General features: G+C 40.5%; 1 protein-coding gene across 1 annotated transcript in view; it reads right to left on the reverse strand.

The window, feature by feature from the left end:
* Positions 1 to 946: 946 nt before the first annotated feature.
* Positions 947 to 27,956, reverse strand: part of SERPINI1 (serpin family I member 1) — a 78,534-nt gene continuing 51,524 nt past the window's right edge. Inside the window, exons 4-9 of the mRNA XM_074963610.1 lie at positions 27,610 to 27,804; positions 25,851 to 26,055; positions 13,968 to 14,065; positions 5,412 to 5,498; positions 3,927 to 4,016; positions 947 to 2,094 (exon numbers count right to left, since the gene is read on the reverse strand). Of these exons, the coding sequence (XP_074819711.1) occupies positions 2,018 to 2,094; positions 3,927 to 4,016; positions 5,412 to 5,498; positions 13,968 to 14,065; positions 25,851 to 26,055; positions 27,610 to 27,804 (752 nt within the window). The 3' untranslated portion in view covers positions 947 to 2,017. The remainder of the gene's footprint in view (positions 2,095 to 3,926; positions 4,017 to 5,411; positions 5,499 to 13,967; positions 14,066 to 25,850; positions 26,056 to 27,609; positions 27,805 to 27,956) is intronic.

Here is a 27,956-nt window from a genome sequence, read left to right on the forward strand (position 1 = left end):
AAATTCCAATTTCTGAGTTAATTTGGGGGCTGATTAGGAAATAGGATTCTCTGTGGAGGCGATATTGAGGTTGTAAATTCTTACTCAGAGTCCAGAACACAATACATAAAGAAATTTTGTGAGGCCAATTTGTAGCAGTACTGGGGTAGTTCCACTGCAGAAGGTGCTGCTAGATAGTTGCTCAAATGGCTCGGTCAGCCTGAGGTGCGGGGGGGGGGGGGCGGGTATCAGCCACTCAATGGATCCTCCTGCCCAGTTTCCATGAGGCATTTGTAACTAGCCTCCATGGAGAGCGTCATCCTGCAGTCCGGCTTAGGAGGTGCGTGCTCAGTTAAGTTTCCTTTCGTTGCTCTCAACGCTTCTTCCCAGCACTCATCAAGCTCTTTGGCCTGAGCACTAGGCTCAAGCTTTGAGCCTGGGAGCATGAGAGAGAGTCCCACGAACAATGAAGTGTCAAGTTTTGGACGTTCTTTCCCTTGTACAGCATGTAAGAAGTGCCTGCGAGGGCTTGGTTTAAACTGAAAATATACCAGGAAATTATGTGAATGATTCCACCTAAAGCTCAGCCAATACCTTTTTCAGAAATTAGGCCTCAGCTTGCTCCCACTGAATTCAAAGGCAAAATTCCTATTGACTGGAAGAAGGAACCACATTGCCTCTTACCCACAGACTGTATTTTCTGCCATAGACTGGATTCCAGCCCTACCACCTTCTTTCTTTTTTCCCTTTCACCTTTGTTAGGAATTACAGTTCATTTTATATTTTACACAATGTGGGAAGTGATAATTATATGTTAACGTCTGGCACTGGCGGGTACTTTCTCTTCCTTCCTGTGAGTGGGTGTGGCATTTATTATCCCACCTCATATTTAGAGTGTGGCATGTATCATTATGTTCCATCTGGCACTTTGTTCTCAGTAAGAAGTTTAGGAAGAAAGAGGATTAGATTTCATTAGACATTTATTTCACAAACTGAACATCATTTTCACACATTTTAGGATTATGTGAAAGAGCCTTTTTTGTAGAAATGCTCTTGTTGCTCACTACTGTGAGAGAGCTGTGGAGATAGAATTAGTGAGTAGAGCCAGGCAAACATTGGGGTGGGGGAGGAGCGAGGCGGGAAAATATCCACAAATATTTATGTGACTATGTAAATGATTTCAGTTCAGTCATGCTCTGTGCTCACTATTCACAAACATTCATGCAATTTGAGTTTTACTGGCATCAGCATTCATGGAAAGTGAATTTTTAAAGTCACATGCAGGAGTATTCATAAAAACAGCATTTTAGATTCACATGTGGGAGTCTTCACAGAAGAAGGGCTACCACAGTTATCCAACAGATTATATGTCACCACGCACGAACTCCTAGCCCCATTGAAGTCAGTGGGTGTTTTACACTGACATCGAAGAGGTCAGGATTTCACCCCACAAGTCTTATCTGAACCATCACAACGAACCAGCACAGTGAATACTAAATACTTTCAGAACAGTTCACAATCAATCCAGAGAGTTAAAAAGATTTGCATAAGAGCATTCAAATAATGAATGAATTACAAGACATTACAATCTGCTTGCAAATATTTCAAGAGAGACTACATTTTTCAAATAATTAATAAAACTGGATGAATAATTTATCAAGTTTTGCCACTGGTAATATTTAAAAAACTGTAGACATTCTAGTCTGGTCTTACTGATCATGATAGCTTTGAGGTGTAACAAATATAGTACTTACGAATTAAACTTTTGCAGTACAATTCACTAAAATAAGAAACACAGCTGTTGACATGTATACAATTTTATTTTAAGGACTGACACAGCAATCACAATGACAGCAACAGAACCATTATTTTAATACTGAAAGCTTTCCTCCATAAACTTGGCTTGTAACTTAAACCATGTTAAATATGGAAGTATTTAAACAGTGTCTTAAGGTACATTGTAAAACACGGCAAACCTTAAATATATCAATTATAAACTCAGTGTGCTTATTTCCCTCCTTTTTAGTGTGTGGCATTATTAAAGTTCTTCAAAGTCATGGCCACTTGTATTCATTGCTTCTGGGTGCATGACTCTTCCCATGAACAAGATAGTACCTGAACCAAATGAGAGAACACACAAATTAGAACCACAAAGAAGGACACACACTTCTAAACCACCCTCCATTGTTTGAAGTTATTCGTGATTTATTCATCATCTGATAAGGATACAGATTTTATAGGGCACAATGTTTATAAATTGTGTGCGCACATGTATGTACGTACACACGCACACGTCTGAGTTTAGTATCCATGAGAGGTGATGGATTGATAGCCTTGGAGAATGAGTTCCTCTGTTTGTACTCAGAACAGGTACAGTGCAGACAGAAGCAGTGAAAACTTCTCCATTGCCCTGACAATGCACCTCAACACACTCCAGAGGCTTGCTCCAAAGCCCCTGAAATCAATAGAAAGATGCATATTGACTTCATTCGGCTTTAGAGGGGCCATCACTGATGTCAATGGGTAGTTCAGTGTCCACATCCATTCAGTCCTTGGCTTCTAGGTGGAGGATCTCAAGAAGGATCAACTGAAATGTGGACATCTGCCCACAGGCAACTTTCATGATAATTTCATGTTTCTGCTACCATTGAATTCCCTGGCAAGACTCCGAATGACTCCAAAAAGAATGAAACTTTGGTCTTTTACTGGACTTGTTTCTCATTTGAAGGATACAAAGAGGCAAAAAGTTGTATATACAAGTACTACTGTCCTCAGTCATTCAGTCCCCACATATAGCACGTCTTCAGTGCATAAATTGCTCACTACACACTATCAGATTGAGGGTTTTGTAGCCTTCTGTGACGCCCATCAGATTCCCCTTCCCCATCTCTCTGGAAGGGTCCCTAAGGGGACACTCAGTAAATGGACATAAGTTATCGTGTATTAAACCCTGTGTGGATGCCCTCATTCAGAAGTAATGAGAGTCTAGTTCACTGTAGCTTAATCCGCTTGGACAGTACATTGGTAGGGCGTCTCTGACACACCTAGCTCACCATATGCAAGGTTTGAGACAAAGGCTTTTAATGTTTGTACAGCACCTAGCACAATGGGCCCCCAACTCTAGGCAGTACTGCAATATGAATGTTTAACAATAAGAAAGCAGATCTTGCACATGCTGGGCCAGACTGATCTCAGATGCACGAAAACCCTTGTGACCTGCAGCGACTGAATTTTGCTCCAGACTAGGCGAGATGTCATAACAGACAGCTCCAGCTCCTGTGTGGCCACATAGTAACATGCTGTTTGTTATCCAGTCACGTCCATGACATTACCAAGAACGAATTACAAATATCAAACCAAAACATTGCTTCATCAGAGGCTGTATTGCCAGCAAGTACTGTTCTCATCATTGCCTGCCACAGAATATATACCAGTGGAACCAGAGAATTATTCATAACTGCAATATCTGTCCTTTCTGGAAATCACTTAGTATTGGGGCAAGTTCTGCTGGACTTACTAAAGCGAAGCTCTTACTGAAGTCAGAGGGTATGTTCAAAGAATGCTGACTGCACAAGGGGATTCAGGACTGTGTCCCCTGATGAAGTCAAACATAGAGCTATTGTTTAAGATTACAATGACAAATTTGCCTCAGCCCTCAGTAAGTTTATTGGTGAATTTTTCCAACGATCCCTTACCAAAAAAGAGCAATAATATTTTTCAGGCTATTCCTGTGTGAGGTTGGGGTTGGGAGGAGTGTTAAAGGAATGTGCGTTATGAGAGATTAGTTAAAATCCCTCAACACAAAAGCATTGCAGAGCAGAAAGTAAAGAAAAAATTACTCTCTGAGACCAGTTTATTGATCCAAAACAGAGCGCTTCTACTGCATGGGTCTGATGGGGATTCACTGTAAACAATGAGAAAGCAGCTCGGAAACTGCATACACTTACCTGTTCTCCTGTTTCTGACCAGAAAGAAAAATGGATGATCGACTATAACCTGCGGGTACAGCACAGCCATTCGACTAATGGCAATCATTCCTAACGGGGAGAGGACACACACAAGCAGCATGTCAGGTATTGCTTTATCTTCCCCATGCTCTCCCTCTATACAGCATGTTAACTTCTTCACACGTGATATTTGTAAAGCCCATGAATAGGGATTAAAGCCTACATGACTGCACTGTCACCAACAAATAGCATGACACTTCTAATCTAAAAGGAAGCAGGCTTCCAAAGTAATTACATGTCTATGTATGCTCGGAGAAGGATTAACAATGGGCAATGGCACAATTTATTTCCAGTGATGATGAAACAGCTTATAATTTACAAAAAGGCAGAACCCCTGGATAATGAAGGCCATTCCCTTTCAAAGGAAAATGCATTACAGTAGAAAATGCATTATTGTGCTAGACAGAGCTCTAAGCCTGACCCTGGTACTCACATTAACTGCTTATTAGATAGAAGAGTTAAGAGTGTGGGCTGACCTTGCCATTTTTAATTTAGCTCTTTGTTGTTTACTCTGTTTTAAAGAATAAAGTTAAAGGCAAAATAGATGAGGAGACCGGCAGACTTTGGCCATTTGGTATTTTCTTATATTTGGAAATCTTCTAAGGTTTTCACTAGGGCTTTATTATTTACAGTGTTTTATTAACTTTTTCATTTTGACTGCATTGGCAATTAAAAAAAACACCTATGCATGCCAATAATCTCTGCCCACATGAATGTTAAATGCTAAGCTCGAAAGAATCACTGGGATTGACTATAAAGGATGCTGCTTTTCTCTTGCTCGAAGAATAGTACAAGTACTTATGGAGAGAAATCACATAATAATGCAAGCAAGTTGGCAAATGAAGTAACTCATTTGCAAGAGGGAGAGTCAAGATTTGCCTGTGACAACCAAGCATCTTCACCATCTGGCCCCTGAAGCATCACTGCTGGCAAGCTAGCCTTTTCCAGTTATTGCATCCCAGCTCACATCCCCATTTAAGTGCTTATTAAAACACAACAATGTCTCTGAGGTACTTCTAACCATTTTGGAGACAACACACAGACCTTCTCAATTAGCAAATCACACAAGATGGGGAAAATAAAATAACCACAACCATTCCAAATTGCCAAGATTCAAGTTTCAGAAAGAAAATCTATCTTCAAAAATGCAGCACGTACCCTCCCACCTCTCATTAGAAAGGAAATGGGAGAAAGGAGCAATATTTTCCACTGAGCACTTGACACTTTATGACACACTCATATCAAGAAAATGTTGGCATTTTCAATTTCCAGCATCCTCTCCGGGAAGGAGGGACACTTGCCAGACTACATCCTCATGCTGTATTGCGCTCAGCTTTTCGGCTCCGCACCAAGACATTTTTAAAATACTAATTAATATAGGACAGCCAGACCCATAATTGAGTTCCTGTTTTCAGAGTCAGATACCTGAGGCAGCAGCAGCTTCGGCACCTTCCTCATTAACTTCTAGGAACGACTTGTGAATTGCTTTAGCAAGGTAAAGCTCTTCGCTATCTGGGGGGAGGGGAAGAAAAAAAAAAGGAGACATTTTAAAGTGGGTTAGTAAAAAGTGAAGCTTTTAAAAAAGAAGCTTTATTATTAAAAAAACACCTCCAAGACCTGAAGGCAAAGAACAAATTCAACTGCAATGACTTCTTCCCCCATCTTGGTTTTAAACAGCCTTTTCCTTGTTTATATTTTTATTTAAACTATTATTTGAATCACAGTAGCACCTAGAAACACCAACTGAGACAGAGCCCTCATTGCTAGGTTTCATATAAGCACAGAATAAAAGAGACAGTCCATACCCTGAAGAGCTTAAACTCTAAATAGACAAGGCAGACCAAAAGTTGGAAAGGAAAGGATGTAACATTACAAGCAGAGAGTAGTTATTTGCTTCTGCATTTTGAACCAATGCTGAAAGATGCTATAACTTCTGGGAAGGAGCTTGCATAATCAGGCCCATATTTTTCATGCATATTTTCTTTCCATCCTGACTTTAAAAATTAAATGTCAGATGGTATTGCAATAGAATCACCACCAGTGATCACCAAGGATTCATCTTCATACCTAGTGAGGCCAATGGAAATGATGTAATTGACTCTGAGTTCACTGAGAGAGGGACTGAGCCTTTGCTTTCTCCCTCTTGTGTGCTCTCTCCCATCCCAGCAATTCAGGATGAATCTGATCCAGCTCCTACTGAAGTCATTGCTATTGACTTCAATGGCAGTAGGATCAGACCATAGAAGGGCCTGGCAATAGGCCCTTACACTCCTAGTTAGTACAATCTTTAACTATTTTCCACCCCACCCCAGCAACACAATATATTACAGAAAAAATACACACACACTGGATTAGACCTACACTGTACATATACTCACACAAAAAGAAAAGGAGTACTTGTGGCACCTTAGAGACTAACAAATTTATCTGAGCATAAGCTTTCGTGAGCTACAGCTCACTTCACTGGATGCATTCAGTAGAAAATACAGTGGGGAGATTTATATACATAGAGAACATGAAACAATGGGTGTTACCATACACACTGTAACGAGAGCGATCACTTAAGGTGAGCTATTACCAGCAGGAGAGCGGGGGAAAAAAAACCTTTTGTAGTGATAATCAAGGTGGGCCATTTCCAGAAGTTGACAAGAACGTCTGAGGAACGGTGGGGGGGTGGGGGTGGGGATAAACATGGTGAAATATCTCATATCCACATAGACACGAGAGAATAAAATTGAGAGCTGGGAAATTAATAGAATATTCATAACAGGGAACAGAGTAACAGCCGTGTTAGTCTGTATTCGCAAAAAGAAAAGGAGTACTTTTGTGGCACCTTAGAGACTAACCAATTTATTTGAGCATAAGCTTTCGTGAGCGATAGCTCACTTCATCGGATGCATACTGTGGAAAGTGTAGAAGATCTTTTTATATACACACAAAGCATGAAAAAATACCTCCTCCCACCTCACTCTCCTGCTGCTAATAGCTTATCTAAAGTGATCACTCTCCTTACAATGTGTATGATAATCAAGTTGGGCCATTTCCAGCACAAATCCAGATTTGTGCTGGATTTGTGCTGGAAATGGCCCAACTTGATTATCATACACATTGTAAGGAGAGTGATCACTTTAGATAAGCTATTAGCAGCAGGAGAGTGAGGTGGGAGGAGGTATTTTTTCATGCTTTGTGTGTATATAAAAAGATCTTCTACACTTTCCACAGTATGCATCCGATGAAGTGAGCTATCGCTCACGAAAGCTTATGCTCAAATAAATTGGTTAGTCTCTAAGGTGCCACAAGTACTCCTTTTCTTTTTTCATAACAGGGAAATAAATCAACGTGCAAAATTTAAACTAAGAAGCCAATCATTGAAAAACCTTCTCTATTTCTGAAGCCTTCCATGACATAACCCTTAGTACACAATACCTGCAATCAAATAAGTCATTAACTGAACACACTGAATCACCACCATAAGAAAAGGCTGTGGGAATATTCTTGTAGTTGATCTTCATTTATGTCAACTCTCTCTCATAACAAAAGATAATGGTTCCAATGCTAATGTAAACAACTGAGAGGAAAGACAGCCCTGCCTATCACATGACTCCAATACGTCTCATTAACTCAAGATGAGCTAGGTTGGCTCTGAACTGAACCAGCTCTCGCAGTTCAACTGCTCAGCATCTCTTCAACAAAAGCCCCAACTGATTTCCTATGGGATCATATGTGGTAAAACCTACAGGAGACTGCTAAGAACTGTACAAGCTTTAGGCTTCAGTTCTAAGCTTTCAGAAATGCTGCTGTTGTCTTGAAAGCAGGGAGAAATAGCCTCCACTGTATTATTTGTAGCACATCTGTCACAAAGCATCTGTTTATCTTATGGATTAAGCAGAACTCTCACTCATTTAGGTATTGACATAACAGCTATTAATAGAAAGATCTCAAAAATATAATATGTGAAGTGTTCACATGTGATTATTACTTTTTGCACTTTACCAAAAAGTTTGTCTAAATGGTTTATTTGCATCACTAATCCAGAGGCAGTCTTCCTGTAAAGTGACCACTCATAGGAAAGTATTCAGACTTAAATAAAATGAATTTTCTGAAGAATGAACTGCAGCGTTTTGGCATGTCATGGGGGGTGTGTGTGTGTGCTCCCTCACTCTGAATTTCTCTTTGCAAACAGTCTCCACACACCCTTACATAAAGTTCACTACAGTGCATTTTATTTACAATATATCATGCAGCTTCATGTCCTATTACCATATGGCTTTTCCGAAGCTTGAGCATATCCCTTAGATGGCGGGGTGAGGGGGGCAGGGAGAGAAAAGTCTCATTTCTCAGATTCCTAACCTTTCCATCCAGCTCTTTTCCCCCTTACTTTCCCGTTGCCCATTTAATGGTCCATAGCAGACTAACTGAATCACATTATTGACTGGTTAATCATCCAGAACTAATCAATTATCTCCCTATTCAGCAGATGGGGAGACCCTTAGGAAGTTCAGAGTGCTGAGCCAGCTCTAGGCTACACCCACTCTGTCATGTGGAACAAGTAAATTCTCAGCAGTAAGTGCTATATGCAAAAACAGTTAGTCAATTATAATGGAAATATTCTGATGAACACTTCTAATAATCTACATAGCTAGAAGTCTTTCTTTTACATATCACTCCTATAATAGTCCCCCTTCTATCCATTGGCTGGCATAGCCTATAATTTTCCATTCCATCTAGTGTAATTTCAGTTACTCTAGTTGAGAATCTTTCCACAATTTGATTAAATATTTGAGCTGACCAATGTATTTACCAAAAGAAATCCTTTGGAGTAAGAAAAATGCCATCTACAAGCTCATGATAGTCTTAAACCCTAAGGAATGCTTATGCTTGATGGCTGTATGCAGTGTTGTAGCTATGTTGGTCCCAGGACATTACAGAGACAAGGTGCGTGAGGCACTACCATTTATTGGACCAATTTCTGTTGGTGAGAGACAAACTTTTGAACTTACAAAAAGCTCTCTCAAAAGTTTGTCTCTATTACTTTATTAAATTAAGAAATAGGCAAACTATGAATGTCCTTAGACATCTCCTCGGACATTCAGTGGGAAAAATTAGAGTGCAGCAACATTAATCATTGCTGTACTTAATGCTTTACATACCAATATGAACAACTTAATCTTTAAATAGGTGAGGTAATATCTTTTATTGGACCAACTTCTGTAATGAAAGAGACAAGGCTATGTCTACACTTAAAACGCTACACTGGCAGAGTTGCATCACTGCAACTTGGCTGCTGTAGCGCTTCAGTGTAGACACCACCTGTGCTGACAGGAGGGGTTCCCCATCGGCATAGGTGATCCAGCTCTCTGAGAGGCAATAGCTAGGCCAATGGAAGAATTCTTGGGTCAACCAAGTACTGTCTACACTAAGGCGGTTAGGTCGGCTTAGTTACATCTCAGAGGTGCTGATTTTTTACACCCCCTGAGACGTAGCTATGCCAAAATAAGTTCCCAGTGCAGACCAACCCTGGCTTTTGAGCTACACAGAGCTCTTAAGGTCTGGGAAAGAGTCTCACACCTGGTGTGCACAAGAAAATTAGGTTGTTTTAACTACATTGGTGAGGGTTGTGAAAAGTCCCACTACGAGCAGCATAGTTAAGCCAACCAGTCCTAAGAACATAAAAATGACCATACTGGGTCAGGCCAACAGTCCATCTAGCCCAATATCCTGTCTTCCGACAGTGGCCAATGCCAGGTTCTTCAGAGGGAATGAACAGAGCAGGCAATCAAGTGAGTTGTCCATTCCCAGCTTTTGGCAAACGGAGGCTAGGGACCCTCAGAAGATGGTGTTGCATCCCATTGATGGTGCTAGGTGGATGGAAGAATTCTTCTGTCAACCTAGCTATTGCCTCTCCAGGAGGTGGATTATCTAGCCATTGAGAGAACCCCTCCCCTTGCTGTAGCTAGTGTCTAAACCATAGCATTTTAAACATGGGCAAGCCCTCAGAGCCTCAGAATTAAATCCACGGTGGAATAGATTGTTTATCATATGTAGTTAACACATATGCTAAGAGACCAGTGAAGGTGAAGTTGCCCATTAACACTTCTCTAGTCACAGGACACAAAAGGGGGGTTATTGGGGGTTACAGATTGTTGTAATAGGCCATAAATATAGTGCATCTGTGCCTTTAATAGCAAAGTTAAATTGTCCAAGCAAGATATATATGTGGTCTTAAACTCTCTCTTGCTTTCGTAAGACATAATTGTACAAAACATAAATCTTTGAACAAATAATTAATCTCATGGATTAAACACAAACAAATTCAATCCATCTGTTGCACTCCTGTGTGCAGAGCTGCTCACTGATGTTTATGCCTCTGTGTTGTATATGGAGTGAAATAAAGGGACATGCTACATTGCACTATTGGATACTACATCACAGACAGACTGGGAGGGAGGGCCAGTCCTACCACCACCCAACATGTTAAGTGAACTTCCAAAATTATCTTTGATACATTCATTTTAAGATTTTTCTTGTGTTAGAGCTACAGATTACTGTGGGATCAGCATTTCCACTACAGGTCATCAAAACAAGGGAAGACATGCTTCACGAAAAATGTGGAAAATTCATTCCACAGGTTTTTAAAAAGGCACAATTTTTTGTATATTCATTTTTATATTTCCTGCCCCCTCCCTTTTCCATTTTATGTAATGGAGAAAGACAGACAGACAGGGTGGGCCAGAGGGCTGGAGGAAAAGAAAGAGAAAGCTGATGAAGGAAAAGTGAACCAATTTTTATTTATTTTTTTAAAAATATCTAACTTTGCAAAAAGGGAACATTTGGAAAACAAAACCTTAACATTTCTGGTGAAAGTTTCAGATTAAAACTTTTTGCTGTTGTTGTTTGAAAACCTTCACTTGGCTCTGATTCTCTGTAGTAGGTGATAGAGAAAGGAGACTTCCCATGACTCAGGTATCCATCTGGGTGATTAAGCAGCAACCCAGAAGGGCTGCAGAAGTGGTTCTCAAACTTTTGTATTGGTGACCCCCTTTCACACAGCAAGCCTCTGAGTGCAACCCCCTTTATAAATTAATTTTTTAAAATATATATTTAACACTATTATACATGCTGGAGGTGAAGTGGGGTTTCGGGGTGGAGGCTGACAGCTTGCAACCCCCATGTAATAATCTTGCAACCCCCAGTTTGAGAACCCCTGGGCTACAGCTTCCTGGGTGGAAGGACAGTGGGCTCCCCTGAGGACAACCAAGGTATATTAAAAAAAAACAAAACAAAAACCCCCCACAACTGCAGAGCTAATGTAGAATAAGGATTGCAAGCGGAAGGCCACAGCAGGAACAACTCAACCAGTATTTCTGTAGGCACTGGGTGGCTCTGGAGTCTGGGTGCTGGATATGGCTTAACAGCTCAAATCCAGCCCAGGATAGCAGTGACAAAGTAATAATGGCTGTTTTCTTGCCACAGTCCAATTCCTAATGTCCACACCACACTGAAGTTTGGTATAGATTGTGTATCAGTTTGTTAAGACCAGTGAAGTGTTCTGGGACAAGGGAGACAGAGCTATATAAATGTAAATTACAACAAGGAACTCACTGGATCATTAATGTTGATTTTCAGTAAGTCTTGGAGCACTGGGGAAGTTCAAGAAAACTGGAAGAAAGCTAATGTTGTGACAATTTTTTTAAAAGGGTAAACGAGATGACCTGGGTAATTATAGGCCTGTCAGCTTGACATCGATCCTGGGGAAAATAATGGAGCAGCCGCTATAGGACTTAAATAAGGAACTAAAGGAAGGTAATGTAATTAGTGCAAATCAACATGGATTTCTGGAAAACAAATTCTGTCAAACTAACTTGATATCTTTTTCTGATGAGATTACAAATTTGGTTGATAAAGATAATAGCGTTGATGTAATATACTTCGATTTCTGAAAGGTGTTTGATTTGGTACTGCATGACATTTTGATTAAAAACTAGAATGATATAAAACTAACATGGCACACATTAAATGGGTTAAAAAGTGGCTAAATGATAGGTTTCAAAAAATAACTGTAAATGGAGAATCATCATCAAGTGGGTCTATTTCCAGTGAGGTCCCACAGGGGTTGGTTCTTGGCCCTATGCCTTTTAAAAAAAAAAAAAAAAAAATCAATAACCTGGAAGAAACCAAAGTTTCAGTGATTTGTATGCAGGTGGCACAAAAAGTAGGGGAGTGGTAAATAAAGAAGAAAAGTTGCTGATTCGGAGAGATCTGGATTGCTTAATAAAACTGGGCACAATTGAACAATATGCATTTTAATAAGGCTACACATAAATGTATATACATCTAGGAACAAAGAACGTATATCCTGAGTGTCTCACTATAAGGCATGTTTTCTAATCCTTTGTTCATTCTCGGGGCTCTTCTCTGAACCCTCTCCAACTTTTCTACATCCTTCTTGAATTGCGGGCACCAGAATTGGACACAGTATTCTAGCAGCAGTCCTAGCAGTGCTAAATACAGAGGTACAATAACCTCTGTACTCCTACTTGGAAATCCCCTGATTATGCATCCAAGGATTGCATTAGCCCTTTTGGCCAGAGCACCACACTGGGAGCTCATGTTCAGCAGATTATTCACCTTGATCCCCAAATCTTTTTCAGAGTTCCCAGGATATAGCCCCCACCCTCCCATCCTGCAGCTATGGCCTTAGTCAATTAAGCTTAACAAAGAGAAGGGGTGACTTGATTAGTCTTTAAGCACCTACATGGAATAAATATTTAATAATGAGTGTTCCAATCTAGCAGAGAATGGTATGACACGAACGAGTGGCTGAAGTTGAAGCTAGACAAATTTAGACTGGAAAAGAAGGCATAAATTTTTAATGGTGAGAGTAACTGGTAAATTGTTCCAATGGTTTCTCCATCAATGCAATTTTTAAATAGAGATTGGACATTGTACCAAGAGATATGCTCTAGAAGTAATTTTTGGGGAAGTTCTATGGCCTGTGTTACACAGGAGGTCAGACTAGATGATCATAATGGTCCCTTCTGGCCTTAGAATCCATTAAACCATCATGGTCAGCTAATTGGCAATAGCTGATAGCTAGAAAGTAGAGACCAAATAAGCCTGGAGACTGAATCAGTTTCTCATCCGTCAGGTCAGGACTCAGTATGGGGGAGCTTGTGCTACAGAACTGCCTGCTACTGTTGCGTGTAAGGGAGTAATTTCCTCAGAGAAGGACGGCACTCTGTCACTTCCTGCAGTTGTCTGCTCAACACCTTTCCTGGACTTCACGTTCATTTAAAAAAAAAAAAAACCAACCCAGCTCTTTTTGCTGAGTCTATTTGAAATGAATTTTTAAATTTAAAGGATTTTGGTAGGTATGAAAGTGAAATGCTGACAACTGGCTTGAACAGACATGCAGCGGATGTAGTTATTTGTGCTCATGTGCCTTAATCTTAAAAACTTTTCTTTTCCAATGCTTCTTCTACACAGAAGATGATTAACCTTATGATAGCTGTATGCTGTGGACAGATGGCCCCTGGGGTAAGAGATGACAAGTCACTTGCTGTTTGAATTCAGGCTACGAGATAAAAAACAAATCCACTGAACCATTAAGGCCATGTGTATAAGAGGCCTCAATATTGTTCATCATGCCAGTGGCATCCACCTTTTGCATAATGTTCCTTTTTCTCTTTACTCATGCAACAGAAGCATTGCCACTTAACACCAGGAGTAGAGGTTCTTAAGCAAAGGTAAAACCCACAGATTGGTAAAGCTTGTAAAATAATCTCTCTCAAAACTGTTCTTGGAAAGTTCACAATTCAGTGATAAATGCACGCTGTCAGATATTAAAAGAATGCTGCAGGGTCACAAAAACCTACTATATTATTGGCAAAAACAAATTTCGCAGTCCTTTTTTGTTCTCTCTCTCAATAACGTCAAGACTTTATGCTCTATTGTGAAAGACTGGAAACAAGAGCGTCTTACCAGACATTGCAGTGAGATCAGCATTTCTGCTGAATACTTCTGTGATTCCAAGACCCTTCAAAACATCTTTCAGATCAACTTCCTGTTCTGCTGTGAACCTGGGGAGCATAACAGAGAATTGCAAAATCCAAGGATGTATGAGTAGTATTTATTTTTATTAGCATGTTTGTAAATTGCAGTTAATTGAGGTTGAAACATCAAGTTAAATAAAAAAGAAGCAAATTTAGTACTCAGATACTATAGTATGGTGCTGCATGCTATAGAAATGCTTATAAATACGTATATTTATTGATAACGGACATTCATGGCTAGAATATTCTATAACTATTTGTACTGCACTAGCCCCCGAAATATGCTAACATTACATACATGAGGCATACACAAAATCCCTGCCTATAAAAACTTAGTAAGGTAGTTAGATTAAATAGATAGGAGAAAAAGAAAGCTAGCAAATATCAAACCGAATGTGATTAAGTTTAATCTAGATAATGGAACAATGAGTGATACAAAAAGAGTGCAGAAACTTTATAGATAGCTGTTAGCAAAAAGAAAGATTAGGAAAATAAAGATGCTCATCTTTTATTTTAAGAAAATAAATAAAAAACACAGAATACCAAGAAGGCTACAGTAATTCATTCTGGTCCTGCTTCCAATGAAGTCAATGGCAAAACTCTCATTAGTTTCAAAGTTGCAGCATTGGGTCCTAGACTAGGAAGTCCTGTAGTAAAGGAGTTTATCAAAGTAATAATGACAAAGGGCTACCTTTAGCTAGATTAGAAATGTCACAGAGGTCTACTGATAGATGAGAAGGCGTAATAGGAAATTTTCGTGTAATAAAGGCTCTCTGTAAAATGACCAGAACATTAATTATAAAGCATTTCAATTATGCGGCCATCAACTGTAGGGTCACAAAGAGAAAGCACAGAGTATAGAAGGGTTTCATTACACAATTTCTTCAGCAAGCCATATGGCTAGAGACTATTTTGCATTCAGACTGCAGTTCTTAGTAAAATCTCTCTCGTATACTCTTGACCCAGTAGAAAAACTATTGTACCACTGTGCCATTTCTTGTAATAAAAATAATTAAACAGTCTTATTTCATATTAACAAACCACGTATAATGCAACATGTGTCAACCATCCAGCAGCAATGATCCTATTGATGTGATCATTGTGAGAAATGAGAGGTGCTGCACAGAATCCTGACCCAGCATAAAGCAGTTGATGAAGTGTGGAGATGATCTCACTGAATGTCAGGGCATGTGCAAAAACTGGAAGCTTAACGCCCCCCCTTCCTCCCCCAAAATAAAAAAAATCTAGAGATAATGAAGAATGAAATGAAAAAGGTCAGCTGGATTTTCCCACTGTCAAGAAAAATCTAACAGAAGAAGAAAGAGGAAAACATGATTCATATTTATGCAACAAAAACGTAAAGGTAAAAAGTGACAAAAAAGCCAAAGAGAATCAACAAAAATTCAGCTAAACAGACGTTAATGTTCTTTACTAAGGAAGAATTTGTCTAAATGAAAAGATGATTTATGAGGGATAGTACAGGAGCAGCTACACCTTATTGGTGACAGCAAAATAATTAAAGCACCAGGCCCAAACAACCTACAGGAGGATCATGGTGCTTGGGAGGAAAACAGGAGACGCAGTCTTCCTTAAGAATTCATTGCTTTGGCAGGATACCAGAGGACCAGCAAGTGACTAATACAATGTCATTAGTTGGGAAAGTCCTCTCTGGTGCTCTAGCAAATTTCACTGCTGTCAGCTTGATATCTTTTGTCAGAGCACTGCACACTCTTCATGAACAACATGTAAAGGCATAGTGTACAGATGAACCAAGGCAGCCAACATGATTTCAGGAAGGGGAAAGTGTCCTTAACTAGCTTTATTCTTTGAAAGGATGCAGCACTCACTTTGCCCACGGCGATGAACTGGGAGTTCACATAGAGTGGAATAAAGCCCCATGCAGTTAGCCAATGCAAGGCCCTTTGAACAACTTTAGCCCTGCATTAAGGGCCAAATCCTCAAGTCTTTATTCATTCAAAGCCCCTCCCGACTTCAAAGCTCTGAAACGGTGGGCCAGATTCCGCTCTCAATTATGCCAGTGTAGACATCCACTGACTTCAGTGCGAACTCTTAGAAAGAGCTGAAAGTGCTTGGCCCTCGATGCAGGGTTTAACTGGGGTTTAAATGGTGCAGATGGACTTGCATGGGCACCTTATATAGAGGTGAACGTTCTGAGGAATATTTATTGCCATGTTACAATTGAGATAAATTTCAAAATTAAGAGCCCAAGCATGCCCCCTAATCCACCCGCACAGGGGATGACATTATTTGGTATTAGGTTAGTTGGTTATATATGCATTATGTAAAGCAATTGGCTATTTTTTTTAAAAAAGAGTAAGCATTACAATAAAGGTGCCAACTAATATCTCTTACTGCCAGCGTCAAATCAGCTAGATAGGCTCCCATCAGCAATAGGCTCTGACAGAGAATAAACATAACTATACACATCTGATGAAACTCAACATTGTTGGTGAACCATTAAAGTGAGGTAGAATGGTAGTGAGGGTAATGGGTTTGAAAAACAACCTAGAGGTTGCAAAAACAAACAAAAAACAAAAAAAAAACCCATAAAAAACAAAAAGAAAAGGAGTACTTGTGGCACCTTAGAGACTAACCAATTTATTTGAGCATGAGCTTTCGTGAGCTACAGCTCACTTCATCGGATGCATACTGTGGAAACTGCAGAAGACATTATATACACAGAGACCATGAAACAATACCGAGGTATTGTTTCATGGTCTCTGTGTATATAATGTCTTCTGCAGTTTCCACAGTATGCATCCGATGAAGTGAGCTGTAGCTCACGAAAGCTCATGCTCAAATAAATTGGTTAGTCTCTAAGGTGCCACAAGTACTCCTTTTCTTTTTGCGAATACAGACTAACACGGCTGTTACTCTGAAACCTGTCATAAAAAACAAAGAAACCCCAACTACTGCAAATGGAAAACTTCCAACTGCAGAAAGATTACAAGGAGATATAAATGGGATTTAAGTGGATTTAAGTCTCTGGACTACTAGACCGCAAATAACATGCTTAGCAGATAAATGACAAATAATAAACTACAAAAAAAAAAAGAGAACGCAAACGGATACATGAAAAGATACTTTTGCATACTAAGCTCGGAAGAGATTTGGGAGTTATTTTTGAAAAATCCCTAAACATCAAAACTGAATATGCTGCAGAAGGGGGGATGGGGCTGGGAGGATGGGAAGGAGGGGGAAAAAAGCAAAAAGTTTATCATATTACTAAAGAACTATATAAAATATGGTATTGACAGTATATATAATGTAGGCCCTATTCTCATTCAGACCTCTGACAGGGCAAAATGTTGGGTGGGTGAAGTTCATCAGAAGGCCTGCAAAGGGATCTCATCAGATGATCAGATTTGATCATCAGAAAAATGTACACTCCTAGATACGGACTGAGAAACATTACAAGTGTTTCTTGAACTTTTGAAAAACAAGCTGGCCCTTTAAGAAAAGTGACACTAATCACACCCCATTCACTTTGCCATGTGTTGTTGAAAACCTATTCAGAATCAGCTGACTCAGTCTAGATTCTGTAGATCTTTTTAATAGGATGCCTTTTTTTTTTTTTTAACATGCTCTGTTAAATGGTGAATTTACAATTAAAATATCACAATTGGCATATGAATGAACTCCCCTTGAAAATAATGGGTCTGTTCACACTTCAGGCTCTTGGAAAACTCAGGGAGACATCACAGTATCAGTTACACTCAGGTCACATTTTCAAGGATTTCTTTGCAGCTGTAACAGCTGGAGATTTAAATCAATTATGATGATGATTACTGCATTATTATTTATTTATTAATTTTTTAATTAATTAACAACAAGGGTGATGTCGTGGTGGGAGTCTACTATAGACCACCAGACCAGGGGGATGAGGTGGACGAGGTTTTTTTCCAGCAACTCGCAGAAGTTACTAGATCGCACGCCCTGGTTCTCATGGGAGACTTCAATCACCCTGATATGTGCTGGGAGAGCAATACAGCGGTGCACAGACAATCCAGGAAGTTTTTGGAAAATGTAGGGGACAATTTCCTGGTGCAAGTGCTGGAGGAACCAACTAGGGGCAGAGCTCTTCTTGACCTGCTGCTCACAAACCGGGAAGAATTAGTAGGGGAAGCAAAAGTGGATGGGAACCTGGGAGGCAGTGACCATGAGATGGTCAAGTTCAGGATCCTGACACAAGGAAGAAAGGAAAGCAGCAGAATACGGACCCTGGACTTCAGAAAAGCAGACTGACTCCCTCAGGGAACTGATGGGCAAGATCCCCTGGGAGAATAACATGAGGGGGAAAGGAGTCCAGGAGAGCTGGCTGTATTTTAAAGAATCCTTATTGAGGTTACAGGGACAAAGCATCCCGATGTGTAGAAAGAATAGTAAATATGGCAGGTGACCAGCTTGGCTTAACAGTGAAATCCTTGCTGATCTTAAATACAAAAAAGAAGCTTACGAGAAGTGGAAGATTGGACAAATGACCAGGGATGAGCATAAAAATATTGCTCGGGCATGCAGGAGTGAAATCAGGAAGGCCAAATCACACTTGGAGTTGCAGCTAGCAACAGATGTTAAGAGTAACAAGAAGGGTTTCTTCAGGTATGTTAGCAACAAGAAGAAAGTCAAGGAAAGTGTGGGCCCCTTACTGAATGAGGGAGGCAACCTAGTGACCGAGGATGTGGAAAAAGCTAATGTACTCAATGCTTTTTTTGCCTCTGTCTTCACGAAAAAGGTCAGCTCCCAGACTACTGCACTGGGCAGCACAGCATGGGGAGGAGGTGACCAGCCCTCTGTGGAGAAAGAAGCGGTTCGGGACTATTTAGAAAAGCTGGACGTGCACGAGTGCTAAAGGAGTTGGCGGCTGTGGTTGCAGAGCCACTGGCCATTATCTTTGAAAACTCATGGCGATCGGGGGAAGTCCCAGACGACTGGAAAATGGCTAATGTAGTGCCCATCTTTAAAAAAGCTTTTGACACTGTCTCCCACAGTATTCTTGCCAGCAAGTTAAAGAAGTATGGGCTGGATGAATGGACTATAAGGTGGATAGAAAGCTGGCTAGATTGTTGGGCTCAACGGGTAGTGATCAATGGCTCCATGTCTAGTTGGCAGCCGGTATCAAGTGGAGTGCCCCAAGGGTCGGTCCTGGTGCCGGTTTTGTTCAATATCTTCATAAATGATCTGGAGGATGGTGTGGATTGCACCCTCAGCAAGTTTGCAGATGACACTAAACTGGGAGGAGAGGTAGATATGCTGGAGGGTAGGGATAGGAGACAGACGGACCTGGACAAATTGGAGGATTGGGCCAAAAGAAATCTGATGAGGTTCAACAAGGAAAAGTGCAGAGTCATGCACTTAGGATGGAAGAATCCAATGCACCGCTACAGACTAGGGACTGAATGGCTAGGCAGCAGTTCTGCAGAAAAGGACCTAGGGGTTACAGTGGACGAGAAGCTGGATATGAGTCAACAGTGTCCCCTTGTTGCCAAGAAGGCCAATGACATTTTGGGATGTATAAGTAGGGGCATTGCCAGCAGATCGAGGGACGTGATCGTTCCCCTCTATTTGACACTGGTGAGGCCTCATCTGGAGTACTGTGTCCAGTTTTGGGCCCCACACTAAGAGAAGGATGTGGAAAAATTGGAAAGAGTCCAGCGGAGGGCAACAAATATGATTAGGGGACTGGAACACATGAGTTATGAGGAGAGGCTGAGGGAACTGGGGATGTTTAGTCTATGGAAGAGAAGAATGAGGGGGGATTTGATAGCTGCTTTCCACTACCTGAAAGGGGGTTCCAAAGAGGATGGCTCTAGACTGTTCTCAGTGGTAGCAGATGACAGAACAAGGAGTAATGGTCTCAAGTTGCAGTGGGGGAGATTTAGGTTGGATATTAGGAAAAACTTTTTCACTAGGAGGGTGGTGAAACACTGGAATGCGTTAACTAGGGAGGTGGTAGAATCTCCTTCCTTAGAAGTTTTTAAGGTCAGGCTTGACAAAGCTCTGGCTGGGATGATTTAATTGGGGATCGGTCCTGCTTTGAGCAGGGGGTTGGACTAGATGACCTCCTGAGGTCCCTTCCAACCCTGATATTCTATGATTCTATGATTATTATTATTATAATTAAAGCAGGTAGTCCAGAGAACAACTGAGCTGCCTGTTCAGCCCCAGCCCCTAAGCTAGTCCTTTGGGGCACCCCACACTTTGGGAATGCTGCATTACATGATATTCAACCATAAAGTAGTAGTTTCCTCCATAATGTGCAGGAAGTATGTGGGTGCATCATGCAGAGCAGAAGAACTGCATATTCCCATGAGCGCTAAAAGTATCTGTTTTCCAGTCTTACACTGGCAACTGGAGAAAAGGAGATTTACTTTGGAGCTTCAAATGCTACAAATAGGGCAAATCAAATTTTCATACCCATCAGACAGAAGTCATAGTCACTGAAGAACTGCAGTTATTTGACAGCACTTGAAACTTAAGTCGAATCTGACCAAAAGAAAACCTACATGTTAAAACTAAATGTATTCTATCAACCCTGAGACACCATAGGGAGAGTAATGCAAAAAACAAGTGAAAAACTGGACTCTTCTGCATTGATGAAACAAAACAAAACAAAAAACAAAAAAACACCCAGACAAGAGATAGAAGAGAAAGACAGGACTAGCTGGGCTTGAATGAAAGCTTGTTTGTATAGAATACATTGGAAAAACTGTTACATGACCTCATGCTTCCATGAGAGTGAAAAATGTCAATTATCTGTTCCCTGAAAGAGCACTAACTTGTGAACCTGATCCACTTTCAAAGAACCCAATAATGTTTATTGCCATAACACCGTAGGTTAAGAGGCGAGATGACTGGCCTGAATGTGTAGTACATTAATACAAAGGGGAACGTCTAACATCTGCTACACACTTGGGAATTATTTCCTCTATTACAATAGCTTTGATAAATATGTATTCACATGTTAATATCTCTTTGGAGACTTTTATAAAGAGAGCAGATGTTGGCAAGAGGCAAAGAAGCAGCACAACAAGCCAAGTATGAGAAAGAGTCGGGGTAAGCATTAGTGTGGCAGTCATATTTTTACTAGGTTTACCTGGTCTCTCTCTTCACTTCCTACCTAGAACTGTGGGCCTGATCCAGAGCTCACTAAAGTAGATGACCACGTTTCTCTTTAGGGCAGGCACCATATCATCTAGGGATAGCAAAACACAGTATCGAAACTTCTCTGATATGATCCAGCTTTCCAATAAATGCCAGAGTTATTGAAGATGAGCCCTGCGTCAAGGATTAAAGTTATACAACAGTGAGATTTAGAGGAGGTATTTATTTCCTTGGCAGAACAGAGTCCTTAGTTTAGAATTTATGTAGAGAATTAATTAATACGATTCATTCAAAACCTTCCATGTTCAGAAAGGACAGAAGAGAAAGGAGAGACGGCCCAGTCCCACAAGATGCTGAGTGCCTCCTGTGAGCTGCTGAATTCCCACTGAACCAAATGGGAGTTGAGAGTACTTAGAACCAAAGGGGACTGGGTCTACTTTTTGCTCATACAGCAAAAAGAGTTGGAGCAAAAATTTAATTCAGCCAGAGGTTATCATTTCAAAGTTACTTAGTTTGTGACAGGAAGTTGAAAATCTAGGTTCTCAAACTGATCCATAGCATATACTTTTATGCAGAGCAAAAAGCAAAGCAAATGAAAAAGAGGAACAAGTGCACTAGTTCAGATCACAGGTAAAATTAACACCTGCCTAGGTGGCCAGTATAAGCCCTCAGCATCTGAAGCAGTGTTTTAGTCTAGTGGGGAGACTAGGCTTCTATATGGTCAGTTAACATGACTTCAGACATATCAGCCTGCATCTTAACAGGGCTTTTCAATGGTGTCAAAGATAACTCATCTGAGCGAACATGACTGAAACAGCCTCCTCCCTCCCCATCTTTGTCCATCAAGATCAGGCCATAGGCATCCTCTACCTCAGCCCTCACTCACGGCAGTAAGAGCTGCTATACCCAGAGTTCTGGACATCTCTATGATCATGTCACAAGAAGAACCAGAGCTGACAAATACCAGAAACAGCAGAAGGGCCAAGGAAAGAATGAGCAGGTAGGAAAAGCTTCCCCACTCCCCTTTTTAAGGCAAACAAACTGTGGCATGTGAAACTCTGAAGAACTGCTCAGACTGCGCTCCTGTTATTAGCCAGTAGTTCTCCCTTTGGTGCTCTTCAAATAAATTATGTTTGGGAGACGTTTTTGTAAATTAATTTCATGGTCTGTTTCACTTCTATGCAGAAGTGGATTAAAATGTTGATCACTTTAGCCCTGGTTAAGCTGGAAACAATGATTTGAAAATGAAAAATGAGAAAGTATAATTGTCCCCTTTGCTATTAAGAGAAGTAATACAGAGTTTCATTTGCACACAGATAGCACAGACAGATATTGGAAAAGTTGTGATTAACTCTGCTGTGACTAGTCATTCAGGCCCGATTACAAATGTATAAGTTTAAAAAATGTTCACTTTATAATTGGATAGTTTCTTTCAGGGGTATGAAAATTTAATTCTATTCCACTGCTGCTTTCAATTTCTCAGTGGACAGAGTCTGCAGGCCACATTTCATAACATGCCTTTTCAGTGAGAGCATAAAATATTTATGAAGTGTTTATTTAGTGCACAGATAAAATTCTGCAGATCACCTCTGAATCCTAATGGAAATCTAGCATGCTGGGAGTGCATAGTTAATCTCTGCAATTTAATAAGGGAATTACAGTATCTCTATGTTGAATTTCAAGCCCACACTAGTTTTTTTAATAATCTGAAAATATAGAGGGAGATTAATGGCACCCAATTTTATCCAGATTCATTAACGTGTACAAAATGCTTAAAGATTGCTGGATGGAAGGTGCAAACTGAGGTTACATTGGGAGTAGTAAAAAGAAAAGGAGTACTTGTGGCACCTTAGAGACTAACCAATTCATTTGAGCATAAGCTTTTGTGACACGAAAACATGGCTGTTACTCTGAAACCTGTCATTGGGAGTAGTAGATCTGTGTTTCCCAGCTGGTTGGGATGGGCTCCTCCACGTGACGGGGCATGAAGACTAGCAGAAGAGGAGCTGTTGGTTTGAGGAGGAGGAACAATAGGAGTGGGGAAGTATGCATAACCCAGCAGGACTGGATTAAAGCCTACCCACTATAGGCGCATGACTAGGATTCTGACTCCTGGAATCATGTGACATTAGAGAGTCCTGTGTTCCCTGTAAGCTGCGCGCTTGAGTGGCTGCACAAGAGAGATTTAAGTGCTGTGCATGTGTTCAGGTGCCCCGGCTGCAACGTTGCTCTGTCCTGTAGCTGCTCCTGGGACTCGCCTGCTGGCTGTGCAGGGGCAGAGGAGGGTGCCGATGTCTGTGTCCCTCCTTCCCCTGCCCCTGTACCCCATCTCTGCAGAGCAGGGGAGAGGCAGGGGACACAGCCTGGCTCAAGACTTGGAGCTGCTGCAGGGAAGGGTGAGTGACTTTCTTAAAGAGACAGTGCATTGTTTCTGAGATTTTCCCAGTATCCAGCTTACGGAGTCACAGTCTCTCTGTATGTCTGTGTGTCTCTGACATGCACACACAGTCTCTCTCTCTCTCTCCCCCTCTCCCTCCCTGCTCATGTACCCCATCTCTGCAGAGCTGGGGAGGGGAGACAACATGGCTCAGATCAGAGCAGGAGAGCTTTCAATGAGTGCCTTAAAGAGACAGCACAGGGCGTCTCAGAAACTTTTTCAGCAGCCAGCACGTATGTATGTATGTACGTACGTACGTACACACACACACACACACACACACCCCGTCTCTGTGTCACACTCACCTCCCAACACATACTTGTATTATTGTTGTTGTTATGTCTTGGTACTTCCCGCAATGCACATATATTCTCTGTCCTGGCTGAAGTAATTGTCCCTATTTAACTTTTTAAAAATATATAACTATATCTAGGTTTTTTGTTTCTACTGGTGGAGCACATCCGCACATACCTCAGTGCGCATAACAAAATTTATCCCGCAGAGGGATGGAAAAATTAGAGGGAACATAAAAAAAAAAAGCAGAGGCTTTATCAAAGTTTCTAGCACTTATGGTTGCAAAGAGCAGCTTTAAAAAAATGTGATAGGACTGTAACAGATGCAATGACACCTGCCTGAGTCTGCAGACAACCTGGAACAGTAGTTCTGAGATGGGTGAACTGCCTCATGCCTCTCAATGGGGGCATTGCTCTGGAGGGCCCTGCCAACACCACCCCAGCTGAAGAACAGTGTAGTGGGCCCAGCCCAAGTAGATACATGCTGGCTGCTGTGCAGGCCCCCCTGGTGCCCCTCCAGAGTGCAGGGGGCAAGGGTGGTGGTGGAAGAAGTGGCTACTTGTGCTGCTCTTGGGGGTTGGGGGAGATGGAGACTCCAAAATAATGCTTTTGCCTTTCTGGGAGGGGTTTCCCAGCCTCTGCCACTCCAAGTGGTGGTGGTGGGGAGGAGGCATGGCTTGAGATAGGACCAGAATGGGGTGGTATGATATGCCTAGGGCCCTGGCTTGCCTTCATCTAGCCCTATAACTCTGGATTTGCTCTACAATCCATAGCATGGACCCATGGCTGCAAGGTATCTTCTTGAAAAGGACCTTCACATGGGTACAAGGGTTAGGTTAAGAGAGTTTTATTCGTTTAAAAGAAAACAGTTATAAATTATCCCTTCTCAGCACAAAGAGGCCCTTGGGTCATACGTACACGATTTCAATTAAACGTTACTGAAATAAAGAGCAGTAACTACCATTTTATGTCTTTGTTCCGCAGCAACAGAATGGTGGCAAAGCTAACAGTTCCTTAAAACCACTGGACCATAATGCACTTCAGATGTCCTCTGCCACCATCTGTTCCCTGTTTTCAAACCATTCCTTTGCCACTCCCCCCCGCAGTTGTTCAGTTTGTAGAGTGGCCTAAAGAAGCCTTACATAAAACAATAAATGAGAAGCACAGTTATATTCTTAGATATAATGAAATTTCAGCTAGTCTAAATTTAGAAATTAAGATGATTAAAGAGCATCTTTTCAAAAACTGCATACATCACTGAGGGAAGTTCTTGCTATACACTGAAAAGCTGCCACTGTCACCTAAGGAAAATAGATGCAACGGTTTGATATAATATCAAGTCGATAGACATCAGTGGACTTTGCATCAGGCCCAAAAGGAAAACAAATCTGGAGGGATTCCTGTATGTTCCTGTGCTTATTACAGAATAACCTTGCATATTACAAACGCTAAGGTTATATAACTGCAAATACTTCCTTATTGAAAAGGTAACTGGCAAGTTTGTAAGGGTCACTACTGCAACAGATGGCTACAGAAAAGCCTGACAAGAGGTTTGTATCCGATGGAACGGATCTGTCATTGCTCCAAGTAACCAGTGTAAATCAATCTTTTAACCTTAAAATCAGTGCTGACAAGAAGAAAGGTTTCAATTTGGATCATCTTACATCAAAATAAAATGGCCTCTTGGATGTAATTTTAATGGGAAATCTCCAAGGATTCCCTCCCTGTTCTCTCACTGCCTAGAAATTTCACATCTGTTTTCTAAAACCCACCCCCCTGCAGAGCACATGACAAATCTCAAACTGTCCTGAAAACAGAAAACACTGTTGTGATGATTAAAAGCAATTGCTACTGCGCCAATACTTCTCTGCTACCCTGTACAGTCATATAATGACATAGCAGGCAAAGCACATATAAATGCACCCTGTTAAAAAATGTGTACTTGGAAATATATCCTCACCTTGGAAGATATACCTCCACTTTTTGTTTTTTCACAGAGTTAGCCCATTCCTCAATCAACTGGGCTTTGACCAATGGCTCCAGTGTGACTAGTGGAACTTCCTGTCTGGAAAGAACGATCATCATACTTATCTCATCGCCTTCGTATGGTATTTCCAGAACTTGATAGATACCGCCTGCTTCATTGGAGCCATCGCTGAACTCCCCTACAAAAAAGGGATATAATTCCATCATAAGCATTTCCTTTAAAAACTTTGTCTTTACTAAACAAACTGGGGGAAAACGCACACTATGCAACGCTAGTAATCTGTCAGATGTAAATTAAACATAACAAATATGTACACTGTATTCAGAAGAAGGCAAACACCACACCTTAAATTACTAACCTCATCTTGGGTAAAATTTTTCAAAGAACCTAAGTAAACTGGGAACCTAAGTCCCACTGACACTCAATGAGACTTAGGCTCCCAAATGCCTAAATTATATTTTAAAATGAGGCTTAAGCCAGGCCTACACTACAGATTTGTGCTGGCATAATTATCTGGGTCAGATAACTAACGTACATAATTATGCTGGCAGACATCTGTAGTGTAGATGTAACTTAAAGGCGCTTTTGAAAATTTTAATCTTTGTCTCAGTTAAGTCTTTCTTGATACGCGATTCCTTGTGATGTTCAATTAAAAAGTTTGTAATTGTATTTGTATTTCTAAGACAATACATAGTATTTAAAAAAGGAGATTCCCCAACTATGTTAGAAAATGATTCAGGAAAAAAAAACGTGCCAGGAAGACTGAACATAAATCTCAGCTTTCGATACCACTTATCACTTGACCAATCCTCCTCTTATTACCTTAATGTCATCATCAAAGCAATTCAGCTATACACTGCTCACATTTACTTGTCTAGCATTTTCTCTCTCCAAGTGTAGTTACATCCTCATGTGGAGAAAAATGACTTCCTTAACTTGCTCCCTGCTTGGTCTGCAGAACCCAGATTTGTTATCCTTCTGGGCACCCCTTTTTTCAGTGAGGTAGATATATTTATAAGCAATCCTTTACTCATTATAATTTATTAAATAGGTATCCAGAGCACAAGACATGCACGTACAATTATATTTCAGAAAGCAGTAAATAAGTAGAACAAAAAATTCAATTTCCCTAGTAACTTTCACAACTGCTTTTGAATAGGATAAGAGATGACACCTTTCATCAGAACATGATAAAAATCAAACTTCAAAATCAAACATTTCATAATTTTAAAGTGGCTAGAACTGAAATTTACAGAATTAAGGATGAAGTAAGAAAACTGCTGCTTGAGAAATCAGTAAAGTTTGATTTAAGGTTTTTTACTTTGTATATTTGACATGTGATGTCAACTATTTCTGTTTTAACAATTATAAAGCTTAAACTTATTGACACTCAATGTCTACCATCATTAATTATTTACCCCATCATAATTTCCTGCAACTGAAAATTTAAATTGATAAAAAAGAAAAAATGCTTAAAAGTAAGCTTCAATATTACCTGTTGAAATTATAAAACAAAATAAAAAATTAATTCTGTCAATGCAACATGTAACTGACCATGTGTGTGAAGAAATACCCAACAAGGGAATGCCAATCAGGTAACTGCATATAGCTTGTCAACCATATACATACATGTGCAGAATTGTGCATGGCTGAATACATAGTGTCATATTATCGCTACAATGAGGTAGAGTTATCTGCACTAATTAAGTCAGCTGTCCAGGTCCCAGCTTACCATAATAAAATTCTCCCTGCTGGTACATCATTGGAATCTGCACTTCACTTTCATCATCTTTAGTGAAAGAGAAAGTCCTTGTGTTTTCAGGTCTGAATTGCGACTTCCAGTTTCCCTTGAAGTAGACTGCATTGACGAGGGCCAAATGAGTTAGAGCACTGAAATCCCTTGATGAGGCAAAATCTTTGATCATGTCTGTCAGAGAGACAGGAAAAGAAGGATTGCTTCAAACTGCACGTAAAATTGAATATTCAATCAAAAGCTCATCCAGCTCGCAAAAGGAAAGAAAATAAAAAATAGCACTAACATATAATTTCCAATTCAGATTTTCACATTAAATCCCAAAT

The sequence above is a fragment of the Natator depressus genome, chromosome 9, assembly GCF_965152275.1.
Source record: "Natator depressus isolate rNatDep1 chromosome 9, rNatDep2.hap1, whole genome shotgun sequence".
In the NCBI taxonomy this organism is placed as follows: Eukaryota; Metazoa; Chordata; order Testudines; family Cheloniidae; genus Natator; species Natator depressus.